The sequence below is a fragment of the Mchenga conophoros genome, linkage group LG3 (assembly GCF_057382185.1).
Source record: "Mchenga conophoros isolate Kocher_MC1m ecotype Shallow Benthic linkage group LG3, M_conophoros_male_GT1.1, whole genome shotgun sequence".
NCBI classification, from domain to species: Eukaryota; Metazoa; Chordata; class Actinopteri; order Cichliformes; family Cichlidae; genus Mchenga; species Mchenga conophoros.
In genome coordinates, this window is record NC_140528.1 from 48,549,763 (window position 1) to 48,573,071 (window position 23,309).

Here is a 23,309-nt window from a genome sequence, read left to right on the forward strand (position 1 = left end):
TACGATTTCACTGTGTTTTTTACTGTCAAAGGTTTTAATAAGATTTAACATATTTCTGTTATTTTTACAGTTATTTACAATAGTAGGGTCTATCCTATTACTGTTAAATTAACAACAAATTACTGTAAATATTATTATATAACTTTTTTTTTTTACTGCAAATATCCGTAAAAAGCTATGGAAAGTTGCATTTTTTACATTAAATTGCTGTATAATTGACAAATATATTTGTTTTTTTCTATCATGATTTTGGTAAAATAATACGTTGTCTACCTTAGAAATTAGGGTTACAAAACCAGTATACCGTATTGTCTTTTACAGATTCCACATTTTTTACACGGTATATTCCTGGCAACCACAGCTGCCGGTATTTTACCGTAAATTTGACTTTTTTTTTTTTACAGTGTATCTCCCCATTGATGTTTCCAAAATGTTTCCTCTTCCTTACCAGAATGTGTTTCTTGTAAAAACAAAATGTTTGCCTTAATTTCCTTGCAGAATAAGAACATGGCCTTACGTTTGACATTGTTTTTTAAGCCTCGAACATTTAAGGAACTTAATAGAACAGCCATCTATAAGATAAAGAAAAAACAAAAACAAAAAACGCAAGAACAAAATACAAAACAAGAACAGTAACGGCTTCCTTGGCACTTACTAGAAGAAAAAAAAAGTGCTTGAAGCAGGAATAAGCCTAGTGTCCTACCTATGTAATCATAACAGTACTCCGACCCTATCACAGTACTACCCCTTTATATATGCGGCAATTTTAGCTCTGGATAGCCCACGTTTAACTACGGCTTTGCTTTTAGACCCTCTCCTATTTTTTATTTGTGTATTTTTAACAGATATGTATATATAAACATATATATACACACATACATACCCACATTTTATGGTTAACTTGTAGTGACTTCTTCAAGTGCATCTCACAGATCGATCCTTTTACCGTCTATTATTGCATAACCCTCCTTTAGGAATGTTCTTTTGCCGTTGTTTCGAGCTTCCTGCACCTTGGATCACTGTTTCACGTGTATTCTCGTTGTCCTTCTCTGTCAGACCCAAAATTCTGAGGTCCCATCTTCTGCGGTAACGTGCACTCTCCCGACAGCTCTCCTTTAATTCTTTGTTTTCCTTCATCAGCGACTCCACCTTCGTCGTCAGCTTGTCAATTTCCTCTCTGTTTTTTTGGGTCGCCTGTGTATTTACTTCAATGTGTTGTTCGAAGGCTTCCAACTTCTTTTCAAGCGAATCAAACCTTTCCTCGCATCTCTTTGTGAAGCCAAGTAAAACTTCATATACATTCTCGATGCTCACCTGCTTCTCAGTTATTTTGCTTTTCATTTTTTTTGGGATTGGGACTTGGTAACGGAGTGTGGTCACCTATGGGTCTTCCGATCTCTTTCTGAAGTTCCATCTCTTCTATATCTTCATCCTCACATGCTTCCCGCATAGCAGCAAGGTTGTAATCATGGTCGGAGAGGCTACCTGTTAGCTTGGGGTTAGCCATTTTTATCACTCTAAGTTTATCTTTGTGTCTGCCTGAAGGTCTGTCAAAGTAACTTCCAGGGGGTTTCGCTTGCGTTCTACTTCCTTTGGAGTAACAGTTTGTCAGTAAAGTATTTTACAGGACATCAAAATCACGTTTCTTAATCAGACCCGCAGATTGTACAACCGCTTATTCCGCCATCTTTCTCTCCCCTCAACTGGGCGCTAACCGTATCATTCAAATATATTGAATGTCGCAATGTTGGCAAAGAGAGGAAGTGACGTAAGAGTTGCGCATGCGGGGTACCGATCGGGTTTCCGGTACGGATCGGGTAGTGACAGTAGGGGGTGAGTGAGTGATTCGCTCGCTCGCTCTATGATTCAGCACAGGAGGGAGGGGGTGAGTGATTCGTTCGCTCTTTGATTCAGCACAGGAGGGAGGGGGTGAGTAGCTCAAATGTGCTGTTAGCATGTTAGCAGCGCGATGCTACTGTGAACCGAGGAGCTATTTCCTTGATGTGAGCTTCTACTCAGGGTTTTTTCTTCCAGTTCAGAGCAGAAATGCTTTTGTTACGAAACTGGCTGTTGTTTCCCCCCCCCCCCCCCCCCCCCACGATTTTAATTATAAGCTAGATATATTTCTACTAATGGAATTAGTTTGCTAACAGCACAGGGATGAGTCAGTGAGTCAGTTGGGCTTGTGAATCATGATTCACGAGTCAGTAAAGTGATTCTCGAGTATTGAACGATTCGTTCACGAATCGAACATCACTAATACAGATACCATTTTACAGATATGTCTGTGTAACACTGAGTTTTCTAAAGTGAAGTAATCCCACTAACTGGGGCGACCGTGGTTGGGAAGCGTATCTGTAACCGGAAGGTTGCCGGTTCGATCCCCAGGCTCTCTGTCCTGGTCATTGTGTCCTTGGCCAAGACACTTTACCCCACCGCCTACTGGTGTTGGTGCGATATGGCAGCCTCGCTTCTGTCAGTCTGCCCCAGGGCAGCTGTGGCTACAACCCTAGCTTTCCTCCACCAGTGTGTGAATGTGAGAGTGAATGAATAGTGGCATTGCGGTGGTTGGATGCATCAGCAGGGATGATGAGACAGAGTACCGGGCTGTGGTCGACTCCTTTGTCACGTGGTGTGAGCAGAATCATCTGCAGCTCAACGTGGCAAAGACCAAGGAACTGATCGTGGACTTCAGGAATACCAGGAAACACTTGACCCCTGTTTCAATCCAGGGGGTCAGTGTTGACATTGTGGAGGACTATAAATACCTTGGAGTACACATTGACAATAAACTGGACTGGGCTAAAAACACCACAGCACTTTACAGGAAGGGCCAGAGTCGTCTCTATTTTTTGAGGCGACTGAGGTCCTTCAACATCTGCCAGAAAATGCTGAGGATTTTCTATGAGTCTGTTGTGGCCAGTGCGATCCTCTATGCTGTTGCATGCTGGGGGAGCAGGCTGAGGGTCGCAGATGCCAACAGACTTAATAAACTGATCCGTAAGGCCAGCAATGTTGTGGGGATGGAGCTGGACTCCCTCAAGGTGGTGTCGGAGAGGCGGATGCTGTCCAAGATAAAGACAATGTTGGATAACACCTCCCACCCACTCCATGACATGTTGGTCAGTCACAGGAGCTCGTTCAGTGAGAGACTGAGATTACCGAAAAGCACCACTGAACGACACAGGAAATCTTTCCTGCCTGTGGCCATCTCCCTGTACAACTCATCCACTTAACACACTGTTTGCTGCTACAGCTACACATGTTTCTTTTCCAACTATTTATTTATAAGTGACTTATGTATGTATGTATGTATATATATGTATATATTGTACTATTCTTAGTTAGCGTATTGTCTGTCTTGTCTTAATGTTGGTTTAAAATGGAGCACTGTAACAAAAAATAATTTCCCCCAGGGATCAATAAAGTATTCTGATTCTGATTCTGATTCTGATTGTAAAGCGCTTTGGGTGCCTTGAAAAGCGCTATATAAATCCAATCCATTATTATTAATAACAGCAGCAGAATCACCATCACAATGGTGAAAATAGTCCTCAACATTAGGAACACCTGGACGACAGAACAAGAAGATGAGCAGGTCTCTCTGTGAAGTGCTGCAATGATAAAAATACATCTGCTGTAAAACAAATAAGGTTCACCTTTAAATGACAGAATGGGAAAACTGATTGTCTCCACTTAATTATATTTAGCTACACTCTAAAATTATCATTTATTCTAGCTCTTAATTTCTGATTTAAAATGACTGAATTTGTACCTGTGACAGTCAACAAGCTCTCTGGTGATTCTCCAGTATCAAACATCTTACACTTGTAGAGTCCTTCATCAGACCTGGAAACTTTGTGGATGCTCATCTCTCCTGTGTAGCTGTTCCCGATGAGGAAGCCATCTTTATAGAAATCAGCTGTGAGGTTTGAAGTCTTTGTCTTGTTCCTGCAGCGCAGAGTCACATTGTTTCCCTCCTCGACAGGGACAACAGGACTCTCTAGGACAACAGAACCAGCTGAAAAACAAGACTTTTTATCTGATACAGAAATCTGTAACATATCAAACCAAGCAAGCAAAACACTGAAATAATAAGTGGAACAATTTTTTAAGTTAACAGCTGCCATGGCAACGAAATTTTGGACTCATTGATAGTCACTCATTTTAATGTTAATTTTTATTATTAAGAGAGAAACTTGCTCAGCTGCTTACCCCTGTTTTCAACATGTGCGGCCAGCAGAATAAATACAAGTAACACTGAAAAATTAAAGAAATTATCAGCCAAAGAGTTTGTTACTGCAAATATAAACTCGGTTACAAATGAACTTCTGCACACGACCTCCTGCTGAAATATTTATAAATGATGACATTTTAATCTGTCAGACCTTCAGTGAGTTTTATTTAATGCAAACTGTGAACATACTGACAAACATGACAACGACCAGATTGACAGAAACACTGTAATTGAATAAGTTTCCAGTGTTAATGCTGTTAAAACAATTTGTGGAAGTTTTATTCAAGTACACAGAAATATGTAAAACCAGAGAACTCACACATTGTGAAGCAGACAGCTGTAATCTTCATGTTGTCCTGCAGCTGAATGTCTGAGCCTGAAATACAGCTGCTCTGTACTGCAGATGAAAACTTCCTCTTCCTGCAGTTTGACTTCAATAACATGAAGCCTGACTCACTGTGGTTCTACCAGAGAGCAGGTAAAGGACAAAGAGAGCAGTTAGGAGTTTGATACTGACCACGAACTGCAAAAACAAGTCCAGCTGAAACTATTCTTTACATACAGATGAGTTACAATATATTTGTGTCTTTGTTTTAGGTTTTGAGTATTTATCGCTTCCTTTAAATTCAATCTGCAGATCAAACAGCAGTTTAAGATTAATATTGACCTCTACTGCAGTCTGCACGTCAAAGTGTCCTTAAGAAAGATATTAAACGCCATGTTGCCCAAATGCATCCGCCAGAGTGTGAGTGAATGTTAAACTGCTTAAACACCAAATGCTCTATGAAGTCTGTGTGATTGTATCAATGAGGCTTGTAGTAAAAACAGCTCAGTCAGAGTAAGAAAGACTGAGAATGCATCATCTATATTTATTCAAAGTATAAACTTTATTTATAAATGTCTCACATGTGAAGTCTCTTTAAACCACATACTCTATTGTTTTTATTACATGTGATTAGCTGTTTCCTATATGACAAATCAAACATAACCGTTTTTCAGCCTTGTTTGTATTCAAACACTGAGTGATGATGATTCTAAGGGCCTGTGACTGACTGGAATCTAGAACACAGGTGAACATTCAATTAGTCTTTTTTATTTTTGCTTCACGAGGTACTTAGAAAGACTTTTGTTTCCTAGCATTAGTTTTGTTTTGTTTTTTTGCAGCAAACAATAAATCCAGTCACTCTGACCCCGCCTCCCCCTCCTTATTTCATGATTTGGTTTGGTCCAGGTGCTGCTAGCTGATGCTGAGCAGTAAGATGGTAGGGTGCTTCTGTTAATAGTGATAATAGGAGCCTAAGTTTAAAAAGAAAGGGAGACGGGTGGAAATGAAACTCGTAGTGAGGTCCACATAAAAGAAACTGCTTGACTTTGCTAGTATTAGATAGTTCACTTCACTTCTAACAGAAAAGAATGTGTTTGTGTTATTTTAGCAAACATGTAATTGGTGCAGGCAGACCCTTTGTACGTATACTGCAAGTCTACGAAATCACTGATCTGCCGACCTGCTGCCAGGTCAAACAGATCAAACCTCTTCTTCAGGCTCAGCTGTTCAACTCCCATCTGCATACTCCGTCCACTGAACCACTGATACCTGAAGAAGTTGATGAGTTATTTTATGTCAAAAAAATTAATAAAAATAATTTTTAGATCTCTGTCTTTGAGCTCCACTAAGTCTCAGGACAGAGACATATTTCTGCTGCATATACTTTGTTTGAAATCTGATATACAAACGATTGTTTAAGTTATAATTGCCAGTACGTAATATTATTTAAGCAGAGGGGAAGCTGAGAATCAGCTGAGACCGGAGCTGTCAGACTGTCACAACAAATGAAAACTAAAAATAAACGTGGCATCTGGCGATAAAGAAATCTGTGTGTGTGTGTGTACGTGTGTGAAGTGCATTTCACACAGATGATATAAAACAATCCTGAGAATCAGTGTGTAACAAATCAGTCCTGTGCTGCCACCTTCAGTATGATAGCTGAGATAACACATCACATGTGAATGTTTCCCCCTTTTTGAACACCATAAAGACAGATATGGTTTCAGCTCTATTATTTTATAACAGGCTCAAAGTTCAGCATTTGACACACTGTATACCTGATCTAACCAGATTCAACAATGAGTGTTAACCTGATAAATTAATATTTTTCCGGCATTATACTTTGATTAACAAGAAGTTTGAATCTTAACAGCCTATTTTTCCATAAATCTGAGCATATTACAAGCATATTACAGATTACAATATCCTTTGGCCAGCCTATTACCCCAGCAGGGTACCTGATCACGGGCAGGACGTACGTGTTGATGGCCCAGATCTTGTTCTTACCATTCAGCTGACTCCTCAGGACTTGCCTGACCCTCTGCAGGTACTTGGTGGTTGCAGCCTTTGTATATATCACCAATGTTCACTCTAAGCTGCGCGCGTGCGCAATTGCACACTGCTGGCACGGTTTCTGTGCACAGAAAATCTGTGTTGCGCACAAAAAAAAAATTAACCTGAATTGAAAATTAAAAATTTAACAATTCTGTTTTGCAGTGTTAGTTGGTGACTGGCTGCTCCAGTATGGGATTAGAACGATGCCACCTTATCCCATAGTCCAGCCAATAATGCGATTCACATTCATATATATGCAGTTAATCAACGTCATTGACAGGCTATGACAGCTTCCTTATGTGCCGACACTGGTGTTTTAGCTAGCAAAGCGGTGTGGCTGATTTGGACTGAAGCCATGTTAATGACAATGTGTACAACCATTAGAGATGTGAGCAGGACAGACGGAACAATTGATGGAAAAAGTGTGGACTTTATACCAGTTTTTAAATTGTGTTGATAGGCCACATAAAACCAGAGTTACGATAAAAATATCTGCAATGTTTGGTTTTCTTCCTGAATAATTACTGCGGGAAGAAATGGTAAAAGCAGCATTTTATAAGGAAAACACTCAAAACCACCTGTGAGCAAAAACAAAAGTCAATGGAAAAGCGCGATGACCCGCGATTGCGGGTCCCGCGAAAATTCGGAAGCAGATTTGCGTCACGAAAACGCCAAAACGCATGAAATGCGCGTCAGTGTAGCACGTCTGGCGCATTTGACTCGCGAATAAAACCACGCGCGTGAGTTTCTGTGTTGCATTTTGTGCATACGCGCGTTTCGCGTCTACCGCTCGAGTTGGAAAAATCTGAACTCCAGCGTCAAATCGCGCCGCGACAACCAATCAGGAGCCTGGTGACGTGGCTGTGACCTAGGTCAAAGGGGCAGATCCAGCCAAAGCCCTCATACTTCAATGGAGGGAAGGCCAATCAATGCCGTAGCAAACAACCCGGAGCCGTACGACACCAGCTGCTTTCTGTACCGAGACAGGAATAAAAAGGACCGAGCTTGGAGGAAGATATGTGAAGTAGATCACTGGTGTCAAGCCAGCCTCCAATTCGAGACTTGCAGTCAAGCCAGCCTCCAGTTTATTTTACGTTCCCTGTGTATTCAAAGTATTACGGGAATGGATGTGGAAACCGGATTTCAAAATAAAAGCCAACTTCGAGTGAATTAACAGATATGTTAAGAACATAATAACATATAATTTAGGCTTTTTTTTTTTTTTACAAACTCTAATGTTAGATCTACATGACACAGCCTTGTACCCTAATTGTGCCCTGTCATCAAGGCCATCTTATTTTGGATTTCAAAGTAAAAGCCCTGTGAATCTTCATTTTTGAACTACTCTTTCAATGACTTAATAATGCTCTTAAAAGCAAAAGTCGTATTTCCAAATACTATTTGAACTTTAACCAACACTTTCCAACCACAGTCTTTTTCACAGTAATACCATATCAATATCAAGTCAGTCTGATTTTGCCTTTCATAGTAATGGCCCTTTGAAATTGCAGATATTTGACTTAATCTTCTAACGATTCAAAATGCTCTAAAATGGCAAATTCCTGTTTCCACAGGGTAATTCCACTTTAGATCAACAGTATACAGCCCCACAGTGATACCATATTTCAGTGATAGTTGTTTATCATATTATATCACTTCAAACAGAGGTGATCCAGCAATGCTGCACTAATGAATTAGACTAACAATTCACTTTTGCTAAAGTTATTAAGTTAGCTAAAGAGTTGGGATGCTGTGTAAGACATAAATAAAGCTAAAACACAAAGGTTTGGACACTGTTTTGCATGTTTCCCTACTGTAGGGGTCTCTGCAAGCATACAGAGGGGGTACTCTGACAGGGTACAAGATGACAACTTTGGAATTCTACTAGAACGTCGATCATATTTGTTTGTCAAAGCTGAATTCAGGTTAAACTACGCTAAATTAGCGTTTTTAGCTAGCAGCTACAATAAGCATAAAAGTTACCTTACGGCTATCATTTGTTAACATGACGCTTGTTCTTATACATGTAATACATTTATAACCAACCTGAGAGTTTATCCGCTGGTCATTCGACATGACGAATGACTTCTGAAGTCTTAATTCAGCTCAAGACGCTGTAGATTCCCGTCAGTGACACTTTCGGTCCGCTGCTAAAATGTAGATCTAGTAATCTGCGCTTGAACCGGAACCGGATGTAAGTTCCAAAAAACTGAATTTTGGAACTGAAATTGAATTGTAGAACTGAAACTGAATGGTGAGAAGTGAAACTGAAATTATTCGAGAGCTGAAATTTTAAAGGATAAAATCCAGTTTCAAAGCAAATCAATTCATTTTCAAAATATAAAATTCAATTTCAATTTAGTGATGATCATTTTCAAACCATAAATTCAATTTCAAATTAGACTAATTCAAATTCAGTTTTCAAAAGCATTTATTCAAGTTACAATTCAAATTCAATCTGAGCAATTCAAATTCAAATTTAACTTATTCAAATTCAGTTTCTGATGGCACAGATTTCTGCCCATAGTTACTACCCATCTCTGCTAGTGACAATGAAATCCAGTGTAATTAGGCAATATATAAAACAAGATTAGTTTAATGTATTTGTTGTCCTTTGAAATGCAGTTTGATAAAGATTAGATTTTTTTAAAATTTATGTTTGAATTCTTTCCCCAATAAAGATGAAAACCTCCCTGTACCTTAATAACGCGTTAACTGACTAACTTTTGATCAAATCTTTTATTTTATAAGCAGAACTGAAATATGATTTCCTTATAGGTTTTGGGGAGGAAACATAACACAGTATTTAAGATCAAAGCAATAATAAACAAACAAAAAGACAAAGACCATGACAACAAGTGTATAATCTGCTCTCATGAGTCTTTTCACTTTTTATTCAACTCCAGGAGAAGAAACAGAACAAAGAGGAAACTGAGAAAAAAATTCAGACCTTGCAGATCAAAATGGAGAAGGTTTTAATTTGTTCACCAGTGAGGTTCGCACACGTAATGCTTACACACACTTATTATTTTATTAGGTTTGAGAAAAGGAACTGTAATCACGTGGTAATCAATGAAAATAGAATTGAAGAATAGAATAGAATAATCCTTTAATTGTCCCACAAGGGGGAATTTGGTTGTAACAGCAGCCAAAAAGACAAATATACAAACAAACAGTAAGTACACAGGACACGGAACAGAAACAAGTCAAGGAACAGCCCAAAAATGAGTGCTGTGCTTTCTGATTTGATTTTTATTTTTAAAGAATTATTTTACATTTATGTTTACACCAACAGCTGGTGTGACAAAGCAAATTGCAAGGCACCCATATGTGCATGTGTGTGTGTAAGTCGGAAAAAAGCAATTTTAAAATGTGTAACTTGAATGTTGTTATACCCCCAACTGGTCACAGCAGATGTCCACCCCTCCCTGAGCCTGGTTCTGATGGAGGTTTCTTCCTCTTAAATGGGAGTTTTTCCTTCCCACTGTCACCAAGGAACTGGACTCACATGGTTTTTTTTGATTGTTGCGGTTTTCTCTGTATTATTGTACGATCTTTACTTGACAACATAATGAACTTTGTCTTTGTGACTGTTGTTGTGATTTGGTGCTATATAAATACAATTTAATTGAAATTAATTATATCTAAATTTTGTCTTTGTGATTGAAATGTATTTTATTTTATCTGTTGATGTTTTAGTAATATCACTTTTGTGTCACTTAATTGTATACATGTGGGATAGCATTCAGTTTACTTTATAGCACAATCTGTTAGGCCAGACCTTCCCAAAGTGTGGGGCCCGCCCCCTAGGGGGGGAGGGGGGGCAGAGCCATTGCAAGGGGGACGCGGAATGAAAAGGGGGGGGAAACAAATCGCTTGGCCACTGCTAGCACGGGGCACCCACAAAAACGCAAAAAAAGCAGGAGATGAAGCATGTTTCCAAAACAACTTCATTCTAAGCCAAAGAAAATATGGTGAAGCATATCTTCCCTTTGGTTTCACCTGCACAAGTGCTGAGGTAGGTCTCCCCTGCAGAATTGGTTTTCCCTGTGTCGGGAGCAGCGCTGGGCTGTTTAAATCACGGACAAACAGTATCCCACAGCTGTTTATGTTTTTAAACCCATTTTGCAGAGAGGCATTTTTTGAAAAATGTATTGATAGCAATGTTGAATATAATTACACAGGAAAAAAAATCTACACGTAAAATAATCACACCGTGATGCCTCTGCCTTTCTAAATGGAGGGACAGTAACTGCGTGTTTATATGTAAGCATGTAAAATCTGAAGATAGTCAGATTAACAGTATTTTGTCTCTATCTGCCATTCTGCAATTCATCTCATGTAAACAATAACGTGGCGCACAGCGTGACATAAAAAAAGGCACATACCTTTGACGTTGCGTGACAAACTCTGTATTCCTCGTCCACACGTAAACGGAAAAAAGGATTTTAAAAAATTTCAGTTTTCGATGATTCGAAACGCCGTTTATGTGTGGACGAAACAGCAGCGTTTTCAAAAATACCCGTGTAGGTGCGGACATAGCGTAAAAGAGTTAGTAGTTTATTTTATTACTACCTGTAATTTATTGCAGATTACTAGTATTTGGTTAATTGTTTACTAAATGTTTGAGGTGTGAAAGAAACCGCAATGGAGCAAAATATGGGTGTGTGTGGTTGGATGTGTTTGTGCGTGTACGTGTGCATGCAAACACATATAAATTCATACAGAAACCTGAGACTAGGTACTTACTTATCCTGAAGCACAGAGTTGTGACTGCCATGTTGTCTAGTTGACTGAGCATTAGGCTGAAATACAGCTGAAGTATTTGAGAGTTTCCTGTTCCTGTGCAGAGTTAGAGTCACTGTAACCTCAGTCTATAAACAACCACAGCTGGAGTTTATATCACCCTTTCCCTTTCATTACTTACTGTATTTACTCGTCTCAAGAACAGGCTGTAAGTGAAGATTCACATTTTTTTAAAGATGAAGTTACAGTTTTACTCTAAAGAATACATGGAAAAACTGATTTAAGCCACTATGACACAACCAATTAGTTATTTAATTTTGAGAGCCCATTTTTAGGTTTTGAGCTGTGGACATGAAGCGTAAATGGAGAGTTCAAAATGGTGACTTCTCTGACTTTCTAATGCCAGCTAATGCTAACAAGCTTGCTTGGAAAGTGGAATTTGTGAATTGTAACCATAATAGGGCAATAATTGAACTATAATACCGGTGCAGAGACTTTCTGATTGGGCTGATATAATTAACTATGCTGCATTTTTAACCAAATATCATTATTGCAGATAATTAATTGATTTTTGAAATTCTGGGAGTCTATGAGGTTTATCCTACTTTTGGAGCCAGCCTTAATCAACTGCAGTTTGCTAACCCACACATGGAGAAATATGTAAAATTCACACAGAAAGGAACCAAGCGGTGGAATCAAACTCGGGACCTTCTTGCTGTGAGACAACAGTTGTAATCATTGAGGCAACACTGTGACACTGTGATGAGCACTGTTAGCTCTCCAGGTTTCTTGAAGGACATCCAAGCATCTTGTGATTATAGTAAGTTGATAGCTCTGTGGCTGGGAATCACATGTTTAATGCCAGTGAGTACATATTAGCATGTGTATGCTAACTTGTTTTGATAAATAATACAAGTTCACTGAATGTTATTTCATGTAAGGTGCTTTGAGTCTCAGCTAACATGTTTAAGTTCATGTTCTTTGTTAATTTAGTTAATTTAATTTTACAAAAAACAAAACAAAACAAAATCTCAAGGTAACAGGACCTTCAAAAGGACCTAGACGCCTGTATGTGAGAGTGGACCCAAATGCCAATTAAAACGGCACAGCGATAAGGTTTCTCCGAAGCTTTAATTTTTCTAAACACAAAGATAAGCAATGATATGGCGTGGGTGCTTGGTGGGGAGTCTTAATGTGGCGATACTGTAACAGAGGGAAATTAAGGTTAGGATCTGGGTGTGGAGAACAGTAACTGGTGAGAAAGTGAGTATTGAATTTGTGGCTTACTTTGCAGCTGGGTTGCGCAAGGTCCAGGCGGGGGTAGTCAGGTGAGCATCCAATTGGTGTATGCATGAAAGAGGTTCCAACATTGTTTTTTTTCCTGTGATCTAGAGAAGGCAGAAGGCAGGACAGGCATGTGAGAGTAGCAGGATATTTGAGTTCATGAAGCGAGTAAAAGGGAGAAGTTGCAGGTGGATGATCCCTTGATGAGATTACTATAGAGACACAAAAGCCAAGGTAAGTTGAGAACATTGATGAGAAAACATGAACCCATGAGGCCTGTTACCAACATGAGGTAGGTGACAAACTGGAAGCAAATGGCTGGCAACGTCTCGTGAATGCTGCCAACCGTGAGAGTTTATTCAGTCTTTTGAATAAACTTAATAGTAGAACCACCAATTCTTATCTTGGAACAAATATAAAGGGAAATTTCTAATGAGTGTTAATGTTAACTTCTTTGAACTGTAATGTTCCAAATTCACAAAAGTCTATCCAATTAACTGAATAAAAATACTGTTTGTGCCAGTTTATGCAACACATGGAGACATGTATTTATTGCACTCAATGCATATATACTATATCTCCATGTCCATTTGTGGCAATACGCATTGCAGCTTTTATTTGTGTTGCTGTTTGACCTAGAAGAGAATTTAGATCAGGGAACATTTTCTATTATGGTTGAATTTCTAGATTGCAGCTAGGATTAAAAGTTCTAAATAAAACTTGATGCCTCATTTCTTGGTCAAGAAAGCCATTCATTTTTAATTTTTTTTCCAATTCATATTTCTCCTCTTGCTGGCTGCTGGCAGGCTTGTATTGGAGCTCATATAATCAGTCACACTTGTCTTCTAACTGACCATCAGACTCTGATTAGACGGTCCTGCTACAGCTCATCTGGCTGAGCAGGTGCCCCATGTACTGAAGGCTCGAGTCCTCACTGCGAGTACCTGGGTTTGAGTCCAGACCATTTCCTGTGTGTCATTCCCCCTCACTCTCTCCTCCTGCCTATTGTCAGCACTGTCATGTCCAATAAAGGCAAAAATGCACATGTTCTGAAAACTCTTGATCATCTTCCTGTTTTCTAAAATTCTCGCTCGTCTTTGGTTTGCAATACAACAAACACAGATATTCTAAATTCTTTCTAATGTCAACATTGGATGAAACAAATTAATTAATAGAACTTCATCTCTTCATTTGTTTACTAGGTTTTGCTTGAGCAGTGCTTGTGTACTGATAAATTCTAAACACATAAATGGGACAGTAGCAGCAACACAAACAGTTTGCATCTATTCAAGTTGCCAAACTTTTTTCTTTCTTTTATTTTACAGTTTCTGCTGCTCTTCAATCTCTCAGGTTAATTCACCTGCCTGATTAGAAAAGTGGTTTCATGCTCCCGCAAGTATCATAGCAGATCTGTTTCCAACCCTGTTTATAACAGAGACCAGTTTCCTTGCAACAGGCTCAAAGTTCGTGAGGAAGATTTTACACACACACACACACACACACACACACACACACAGACACACACACACGCGCACACATGCACACACTGGATGTCTGGTTTCACTAATGCTGAGTTTCACTAACTCAGTAATGATTTACTAACTCAGACTGTAGGTTCTTTTCAGGTGAGAGCCACTTCATGCAACAGGTATGTTGTATTTTATATCTTATTTTTAATGTCTAAGTTATATCTTACTGACTTTCTCATCTTACTAAAATACCATCTTATACAAAATACATCGAATACATCTTACAGTACAGCATAGCAGGTCTACATTTAGAGCATTTACATTGAGGTACACATTATAACTTCGAAGTTATTTCTGGAGGAAAAGCTGAAACTTTCTGCATTTCAGGGGACTGGGTAATTGTTGTCTGATCAATATTTATCAAATAAATAAGTGTTTAATATCTGGTTTTGCATGTTTCATTTACAAATATTACAACTATGACCTAGTATCAGAAAATGGCAATGAAAAGTTGTACTAAACATAGTTTTAGTTTATCGTACAGTATTCTACATCTGACAATATTCACACAATTTAAATTCACAATGGAACAATGAACTGAAGGTATTTGTGTGTCCATCAAAGAAACCTCAAGGACATTTGAATTGAATGTGAAAGTATGAACCTGACTCAGCCATGTTTTATTGTTTTATTAGTAACTTGTTTGTTGTATTATTTTTTCCCCATTTTCAGAGCATAAATCATCAGATGGCTGGATTTTCCCTTTATTGTCTCAGAAACTGTTTTCTGGTTTTCCCTCTTCTTGTACATTTTTGTAAGTACCTTCACATATAAGGTCACAGTAATTATTTGTGTGTATGTGTTTATAAAATTTATGGCTCAAATTGCCATGTTTAATGTTTAGTTTTTTGTTTTAATTTGTCAATATTTTTGTGTTATCTCTCAATGTTCTTATTGATTCTTAAAAGCTGTAACCTAGTAGTTATACCTTTGACTAATGTGACTAGATTATAAATTCTAACCGAATCTGTAATTTGATCGTTACATTATAATTCGCAATACAAAAATGTAGAGGTTGAATATTTTAGGGGAAGTAAGACATTTGTTATGAAATATTATTTAACAAAGAAAAAGAAGATCTCTCGATTGAGGTTCAGCGGGATTTCTTAGAAGTTCTCATTCATAGAGAAATTAATAAACTGATCTTTTTATCTCAGGTCAGTCTCGGTTAATTGGTCCAACTCAGCCAATTATTGCAACAGCTGGGAAAGACATCACTTTGCCATGTCACCTGGTACCTGGAGAAAATGTTGCTGTGATGACTTCGGAGTGGACAAGACCCGACCTGGACCCCAGATTTGTGTTTCTGTGGCGTGCAGGTCAGGACCTCATAAATATGAAAAATCCATCCTACATAGGTCGATCATCATTGTTCACTGATGAGCTGAAACATGGAAACATTTCACTGAAACTATCCAAAGTAAAACCTGCAGACCAGGGCAGATACAGATGTTACATCCCAGAGAAGGATGAAGAAGTTTTTATTGATCTTGTGGTCGGTAAGTGGATGAATTATATATGTTATGTGTGCACAGAGCAGTTTGGACTAGTGTTTGCAATAATGCCGTGATTCAGCCAGTGAGTTGCACCAGCTGGGAAACTGCAGTCTGTATCAGATTCAAATATTACCATTGCATTTTTAGTGATTTGCATTACTGATCAGCATTTTAAATTGTACATTTCATCCAGCATCAGGTGCTGTCTCCTCACCTGTCATCAGCTTAGCAAACCTTGATAAAGCCATAAGTGGAGTGGTGTTACAGTGTGAGTCTGCAGGCTGGTATCCAGAGCCTGAGCTGCTGTGGTTGGACGCTGAGGGAAACCTCCTCTCTGCTGGACCTACAGAGACCCTCAGAGGTCCTGATGACCTCTATACTGTCAGCAGCAGAGTGACTGTGGAGAAGAGACACAGCAACAACATCACCTGCAGAGTCCAACAGAGGAACACCAACCAGAGCAGAGAGACACACATACATGTTCCAGGTAAATCTAGTTTATAAAATGTATGATATGCTCGATTTTGGTTTGAATGAACCAGAATCTTTTAAAATAACATGTAATTCTGTTTTTATTGTTTCAGATGAATACTTCCAGCTCAACTCCAGTTCTGCTGCTCCCATCATCATTGGTGTGGTTGTTAGTTTGGCTCTAAGCATCATCTTGATTTTAATTGGAGTTTTTTTCATCTGGAGACGAAACAAAACAAGTAAGACACAAATTAATTTATCATGTTGTCAAAATTATTATCTAAAGTTTTGCCTACAGGGGTTAAAGCAACACACATGCAAAGTTATAAACCTCTTTGTGTTGCATTAAAAAGAAAACATACAGCATATTTAATTAATTCATATTAAAATGAGATGATAAATGATGTGTTACCATTCTAAAGCCCAGGAGGACATCATGTTGACTTTCTTGTCTAAACGTTTAACAGATGTCAGGAAACCTCACTGCTTACAAAAAAAACAAGAAACAACAAAAACTGAACCGGACCAAGAGCAGGAGACACTCATGACACAGGACATCGAGCCAGTGAGTGATATGACAGAAACAGACAAGACAACAAAACCTGTAGGAAAAACAGTATGAGAGATTTCATGAATGTGGGGAAAAAATGTTTATAAATAAAATATACAACTTTTTAAAGAAAAGAAAGAGACAACTTTACTGACAATGAAATGAAAATAAAAGAGTTAAAAATCGTCAGAGGAATAATGTGACGGGAAATATATAGTTGCCATCTTCTGCTGTATGAATAGATGATATTTTTCTACTATCCTAATATTCAAATATTTTTTTCTGTCATGTTTTCATTTTACAGAACATTATGTAACAACCTAAATTATTCTGTTCATGTCTTCTCTCAGTCTGGAGGCTCATCAGCTCTCAAAAAACATCAGCAACTGATGGAGAAAAACATGAAAGAGGAGGAATCCAGTAAAAACGAGGTTAGCAGAAGTTTATTAAACACATTTATGCTTCTTGTTTGTGTAAAATATTTTTATACTTTTTATAATCCTGAGGGAGCAGTTTACAGGTTATTGATGAGGTTAAGATTATGAAATAGAAAGAACAAAAAAGTTTAGGTTATTTGGAACATTTGCATTTTAATTTGTAATCTGAAAACTGAACTGAAACTTTGATAAAGTTACAAAAACACAGACACCAGATTATCAATTATTTTATTTTTATATTCTATATAAACTGTGCATGAACACATGCGTGTTTCTTTTACCATAAAGATATTTATAGAAACACAAATCTTCAGCTTGCTCTCAGATTCAGTGACATTATTGGAGTTCAGGGTCAGTCAGAGGTCAGATTTCCTGTTTGAGCTCTTTAAGGAAGAGAGATTTGAAAGCAAACAGAAAATGTGTGAACAGTTTTGGAGACGTGTTCAGACTGTTATGTTTGACAGTCCAGATAGTTTTGTTCAGGCTGAACCTTTGTGTTGATCTGTTTGTCTGTTAGTTGGAGAAAAACCAACATGCAGCTGAGGAGAAGCTGAAGGAGGAACATCATCACCTGCAGAAGAAACATGCAGAGATCAGAAACATGAAGAAAGAAGTAAACACACACAGACTGTTGTTTTGAACACTTCAGCACAAACACACATTCATTTACTGGGACCTCGCTCTGTCCTCAACCATAAACAAACAAACATGCAGCACATTTACATTTATTATTTATTCTATTGGCTTTTTAATGGCAGGAAAGGAAACAAGGACCCAAACTGAGTGTGTAAAAACAGATTTGTATTACAAACACAGACAAAGACTCACATCCACACAATAAGAGACAGCGGAGACGGAAATTCAAGGTTTGCTGCAAAAACCTCTGAAATCATTCAGCAATCACAGAACAGAAGTTAAAGCCAAACAACCTGAACATCTCAGAGACTTTCAGGACTCTTATTTCCTCGTCTCACAGTTCACACAGAAAAAAAAAATATATATATATACTTTTTAAACCAAAGTGCAAACTCCTGAAAGGAAACAAAAATACTTTGATGATTTTGTACAAAGGGTTTTGGTCAGACTAGTTTCCTCTGACTTCAGTCTCTGCTGTCTGTGATCAGGAGGAAAACCAGGAAGCTGACAAGATGTTGGAAGATGATAAAAAACAGGATTTCCAGCAGGAGGCAAAACAACCAGATGTCACAGAAGTGGAGAGGCCCCAGAAAACCCCAGAGCATGAGACCCCCAAAAGGACAAACACATTTGTGGCCACGAATCAGACAAGAGCAAAAGAGAGCGCTGGATGGAGACACCCAGCAGGCACAGAGCAGAAGCCCCAGGAGTCTGCGGTTACGAGCTCACAGGCTCAGCCAGCAGCCGACTGCACCACAGCAGACCGACCTCTGAGCCCAGAGACCCAGCATCCAAGGGCCCCCCACACCCCAACAGGGGCCCATCAGAGCCAGGGGGGCCAAACCCGACCAAGCAGCTGCCAGGTACTTTTGAGATCGACTCAAATTTTGATAAAGTTTACAAAAACATTGACACCAGATTTTAAATGATATAATTTTTATATTCTATCTACACTGTACACGAACACATGCATATTTCTTTTACCATAAAGATATTCACAGAAATAGAAGTGTTCAGCATGCTCTCATATTCACTGCATTAGGAAGGTGGATCTACATCTTAAACTGGCTGTGAATGTGGAGACCTTAAAGCAGAAACTTTTTCAACAAAGTAATTCAAAAAGTTCTCACAAAGTGCAGACGAGGCCTCCACAGGAACAGAGTCACAGGGTTTATCACAGAATGCAAAATAAAAAGAAGTTAAAGCCAAAATCCTGAAAATGCCAGTAACCTTTAGAACTCTTATTTCCACGTCTTACAGTTCAAAGCAAAAAAAAAAAAAAAAATGGAGTCAAAAATAAAGTTTGATTTTTTTAATCTCAACTATTTAACTCTTAATAAACAAGATATCATAAATGTATATTTTTATTATAGCACAAAGTTATGACAGGTAACAGAAATACTTTGGTGATTTTGAACAAACTGTTTTGGTCAGACTAGTTACTCTGACATCAGTTTGTACTGTCTGTGATCAGGAGGAAAAACATGAAGCTGACAAAAAGTTGAAGGAGGATAAAAAACAGGATTTCCAGCAGCAGGAGAAAAAAACACCCACCAAAGAATTTTGGAAACAGGTAAATACAGACAGACAAACACACGTTTTCAACACTTCACTGACTTATAGTCATTCATGGGTCTAGAATTAAAAACTGCAGATTATGAACATTTCATTAAGAAGGAATTTGAAACTTCAGTTATTTCTATGATTCATATTATAACATTGAGTCTCAGCATTGTGTCATGTCTATAACTTAATTTGTTCATTTTTGTTGTTTAACCATTTTCCCATTTTTTAAATAGTTTAACTCCATTTAGCAGTTTATTTCTCGTATTTGGAACATTTGCATTTCAATTTGTAATCTGAAAACTGAACTGAAACTTTGAGAAAGTTACAAAAACACAGACACCAGATTATCAATTATTTTGTTTTTATATTTATATAAACTGTACATGAACACATGCGTGTTTCTTTTACCATAAAGATATTTATAGAAACACAAATCTTCAGCTTGCTCTCATATTCAGTGACATTATTGGAGTTCAGGGTCAGTCAGAGGTCAGATTTCCTGTTTGAGCTCTTTAAGGAAGAGAGATTTGAAAGCAAACAGAAAATGTGTGAACAGTTTTGGAGACGTGTTCAGACTGTTATGTTTGACAGTCCAGATAGTTTTGTTCAGGCTGAACCTTTGTGTTGATCTGTTTGTCTGTTAGTTGGAGAAAAACCAACATGCAGCTGAGGAGAAGCTGAAGGAGGAACATCATCACCTGCAGAAGAAACATGCAGAGATCAGCAACATGAAGAAAGAAGTAAACACACACAGACTGTTTTTTTGAACACTTCAGCACAAACACACATTCATTTATTGGGACCTCGCTCTGTCCTCAACCATAAACAAACAAACATGCAGCACATTTACATTTATTATTTATTCTATTGGCTTTTTAATGGCAGGAAAGGAAACAAGGACCCAAACTGAGTGTGTAAAAACATATTTCTCTTACAAACACAGACAAAGACTCACATCCACACAATAAGAGACAGCGGAGACGGAAATTCAAGGTTTACTGCAAAAACCTCTGAAATCATTCAGCAATCACAGCACAGAAGTTAAAGCCAAACAACCGAACATTACAGAGACTTTCAGGACTCTTATTTCTACGTCTTACAGTTCACACAGAAAAAATTACAGATACAAAGTAAATAATAAAATAAATGAACAAGCACAAAGTTTTGAAAGGAAACAAAGTCCGATCATTTTGAACAAACTGTTTTGGTCAGACTAGTTTCCTCTGACGTCAGTTTCTACTGTCTGTGATCAGGAGAAAAAAAAGGAAGCTGACACAAAGTTGAAGAAGGATGAAAAACAGAATTTCCATCAGGAGATAAAACAACTAAACGTCAAAGAACATGTGAAAGAGGTAAATACAGACAGACAAACACTTGTTTTCAACACTTCACTGACTTACAGTCATTCATGGGACTAGAGCTAAAATCTGGATCATGAACATCTCACTGAGAAAGAATGAAAATGTTTACTTACTTCTGTGATTCATATTAAGACCAACGATATATTTGTGTTTCTTAGCATTAACTCACTTCACTGAATTCTTTCTTATAAACATAGTTTCTTAGCTATTTATTTAACGTTTATTAAATATTTTAGCAACTTTTAGCAAACACATTTTCTAACAAGCTCCAACTATTTTACATCATCATCTGTCACACACTAATCTGGATTTTTTTGTCTCTCTCTCAGCAACAGTCAAACAAACCTAACACACCACAGAGAGGTGACATTATTTTAGACGAGGTTGACAGACATGGTCACTATATCTGTCTGAAAAACTCTTCCAGTGAGGTACTGCTGCTTGCATGCTGGTGAACAATGAGTACTACCTAAACACAAACAACATGTTTTGTGTTTGTATTCAGAAATATTTGTGAAACAAGGTCGTTTTCACTTGTAGATACAACACAAAGGTGGAAATGACACACTTTTATTTATAAACACAACATCTATGAAGTCAAATTCATCATTGCCCCCCCTCCTTTTTTTTTTCATTCTCTTTTATAGGATATATTGATGGCAGGTTGGAAGTTAAAACTACAGAGCGGCGACCGAATCACCATATACACATTTAAAGAAAACTTTACACTGAAAGCTAAAGAGGAACTCACTGTGAGTCTCTGTGTTACTAGATTCTTCTTTTAGTCTCTCTTATTATTACTTTTCACTTGGACATCTGTGACCTTTATATCGGCTACATTTACAGGTACGGCGAGAAGGTAGCAGGAACCCATATCCTACCAATGCTGATGTGCTGTGGGCGGGCATGATCATATGGGATTCTCCAGACAAGCTAAAGATCGACCTCATCAGCAGCACTGGAGAGCGCCACAGGCTAAAGTGATGCTAAAAAAAACGATTACATCATGTAAACTCATCAGGACTCTTTTGATGAATAAAAGAAAAAAAAGAGCAATATTACATTTTATATATTTCATATAATTTGAAGTCAGTGTAACAGTGTTTTTTATTAAATTAACAATATGTAAATAAACAAGGTGATCTTCAATATCAGAATCAATAGATCTTCATTATTCTTTGAGGTGCAACACAAAAAACGTTTTGTTGTAAGGATGTGGATGAAGACGAAGCTTCGCTGTGTCTTTGTAAGCTGAAGATACACGAGTCAAAGCATCACAAAGATAAACTCACAAGATCTTGAGAGAAAAAAAGCATGAATATGTCATTGAGCAGTAATTATGTTGTTTTGTGTTTTACAATCTTTAGCACAGACACATGTTTTGGTATTGTATATCAGGAGGTGTTTTTGTAAGTCAGTGCTAAAAGTGAACCATGTTATTGATCTTTTAAATAACTAACATAGTTTAATTAACTAACATAGTTAATGTCATCAAGACAAAAGCACTGAATCAAAAGAAGAACAAACAGGTTGTTGTACTTTTACTTCATGAATGGCCGAGCACTTCAAGTCCTGATATGTGTTATATTCTTATTCTTTTCTTGAACAAAAATATGTTCCACCAATAAGAAGACAATCTCATGCTTGTTCTCTTTGGATCAGATGAATCCGGATTCTCTCTGAGTGATGATTTTTCAATAAACTCATGAAAAAAAACTTTTGAATAACTTCACTAAACAAATTCCCTCTGTGACTGTTGATCAGTTTCTTTTATGTGTGAATGTGTTATTTGTTATGTTGCTCTGTTTTCTAAAAAGTCCCAGCATAAGATGCAGCAACAAAGCTTCTTCTATAGCAGTGTAAATGTGACACACCGTAATGTGTGGTCACATTATGTGATGTTCTTTTGTATATTGCACAAGTCTTCAGGTGTGTTTTGTTAAACAAGGGCCTTAATTTTGTGTTTTTTGTTGGAGCTTCAACATGTGGTGTGATCCCTAGTTACACTACAAGGGGGCACCTCCACCCTAGTGAGATGATTTAGTGTGACACTACTGCTGGTCTTCAGATCTGGCAGAAGCGAGAGAGGAAAACATACTACCTGTCGTACATCTCACCATTTACCTGTTTTGTCAGTACCAGGTATAATTTCTGGATTATTTCCTAATTTCCTAATGAATATTTGCTAATTTACTAGGGGTGTGTTACATAAACAGTCCTCAGGATGATGCAAATTTGTGTAAAGCAGTTTGTGAAGTCAGCACTTTTTGCCAGCTTTGAGAGAATATATCTGCTCTAATACTTTGCCAATATTAATATTGGGAAATATCACTCAGCCTGTCTGATGACTCACCAACATCAGAGATGCTTCAATTCATCTTCACTATTGTCCTTCATCAGATGCTCAAACACTGTCATCATGCTCCCTGTTGGACGTAGAGGATCATCAGGGGGTCCTTTGTCCCTCTTTGGGGGGACACTCCCACCGGGTTTAAATCTGGGACTCTCCACCATTTGACCCTCAGAACTGGAGAAGCTTCTCGGATGAGAGGTGAAACATCTTCAAGCAACTGAAAGAAGTCCAGACGCTTTTCTTTCCAAGCTCCTTAGACTACG

General features: G+C 38.0%; 1 protein-coding gene across 1 annotated transcript; it reads left to right on the plus strand.

Annotated features, from left to right (window-relative positions):
* Positions 1 to 14,171: 14,171 nt before the first annotated feature.
* LOC146579130 (uncharacterized) lies at positions 14,172 to 22,408 on the plus strand. Its single transcript, XM_085261331.1, has 15 exons — positions 14,172 to 14,295; positions 14,849 to 14,930; positions 15,334 to 15,675; positions 15,866 to 16,159; positions 16,257 to 16,382; positions 16,611 to 16,708; positions 17,044 to 17,124; positions 17,648 to 17,743; positions 18,255 to 18,629; positions 19,241 to 19,339; positions 19,977 to 20,072; positions 20,586 to 20,684; positions 21,023 to 21,124; positions 21,341 to 21,445; positions 21,540 to 22,408. The coding sequence occupies exons 1-15, from the start codon at positions 14,287 to 14,289 to the stop codon at positions 21,675 to 21,677; spliced, it is 2,142 nt and encodes a 713-aa protein (XP_085117457.1). The 5' UTR covers positions 14,172 to 14,286; the 3' UTR covers positions 21,678 to 22,408.
* The last annotated feature ends 901 nt before the right edge of the window (positions 22,409 to 23,309 follow it).

Excerpts from the sequence above, each read along its gene's own strand:
- LOC146579130 (XM_085261331.1), top strand. Across the intron at positions 16,709-17,043 it reads TGACACAGGACATCGAGCCA|TCTGGAGGCTCATCAGCTCT; the intron begins GTGAGTGATATG and ends GTCTTCTCTCAG. Across the intron at positions 17,744-18,254 it reads TCAGAAACATGAAGAAAGAA|GAGGAAAACCAGGAAGCTGA; the intron begins GTAAACACACAC and ends GTCTGTGATCAG.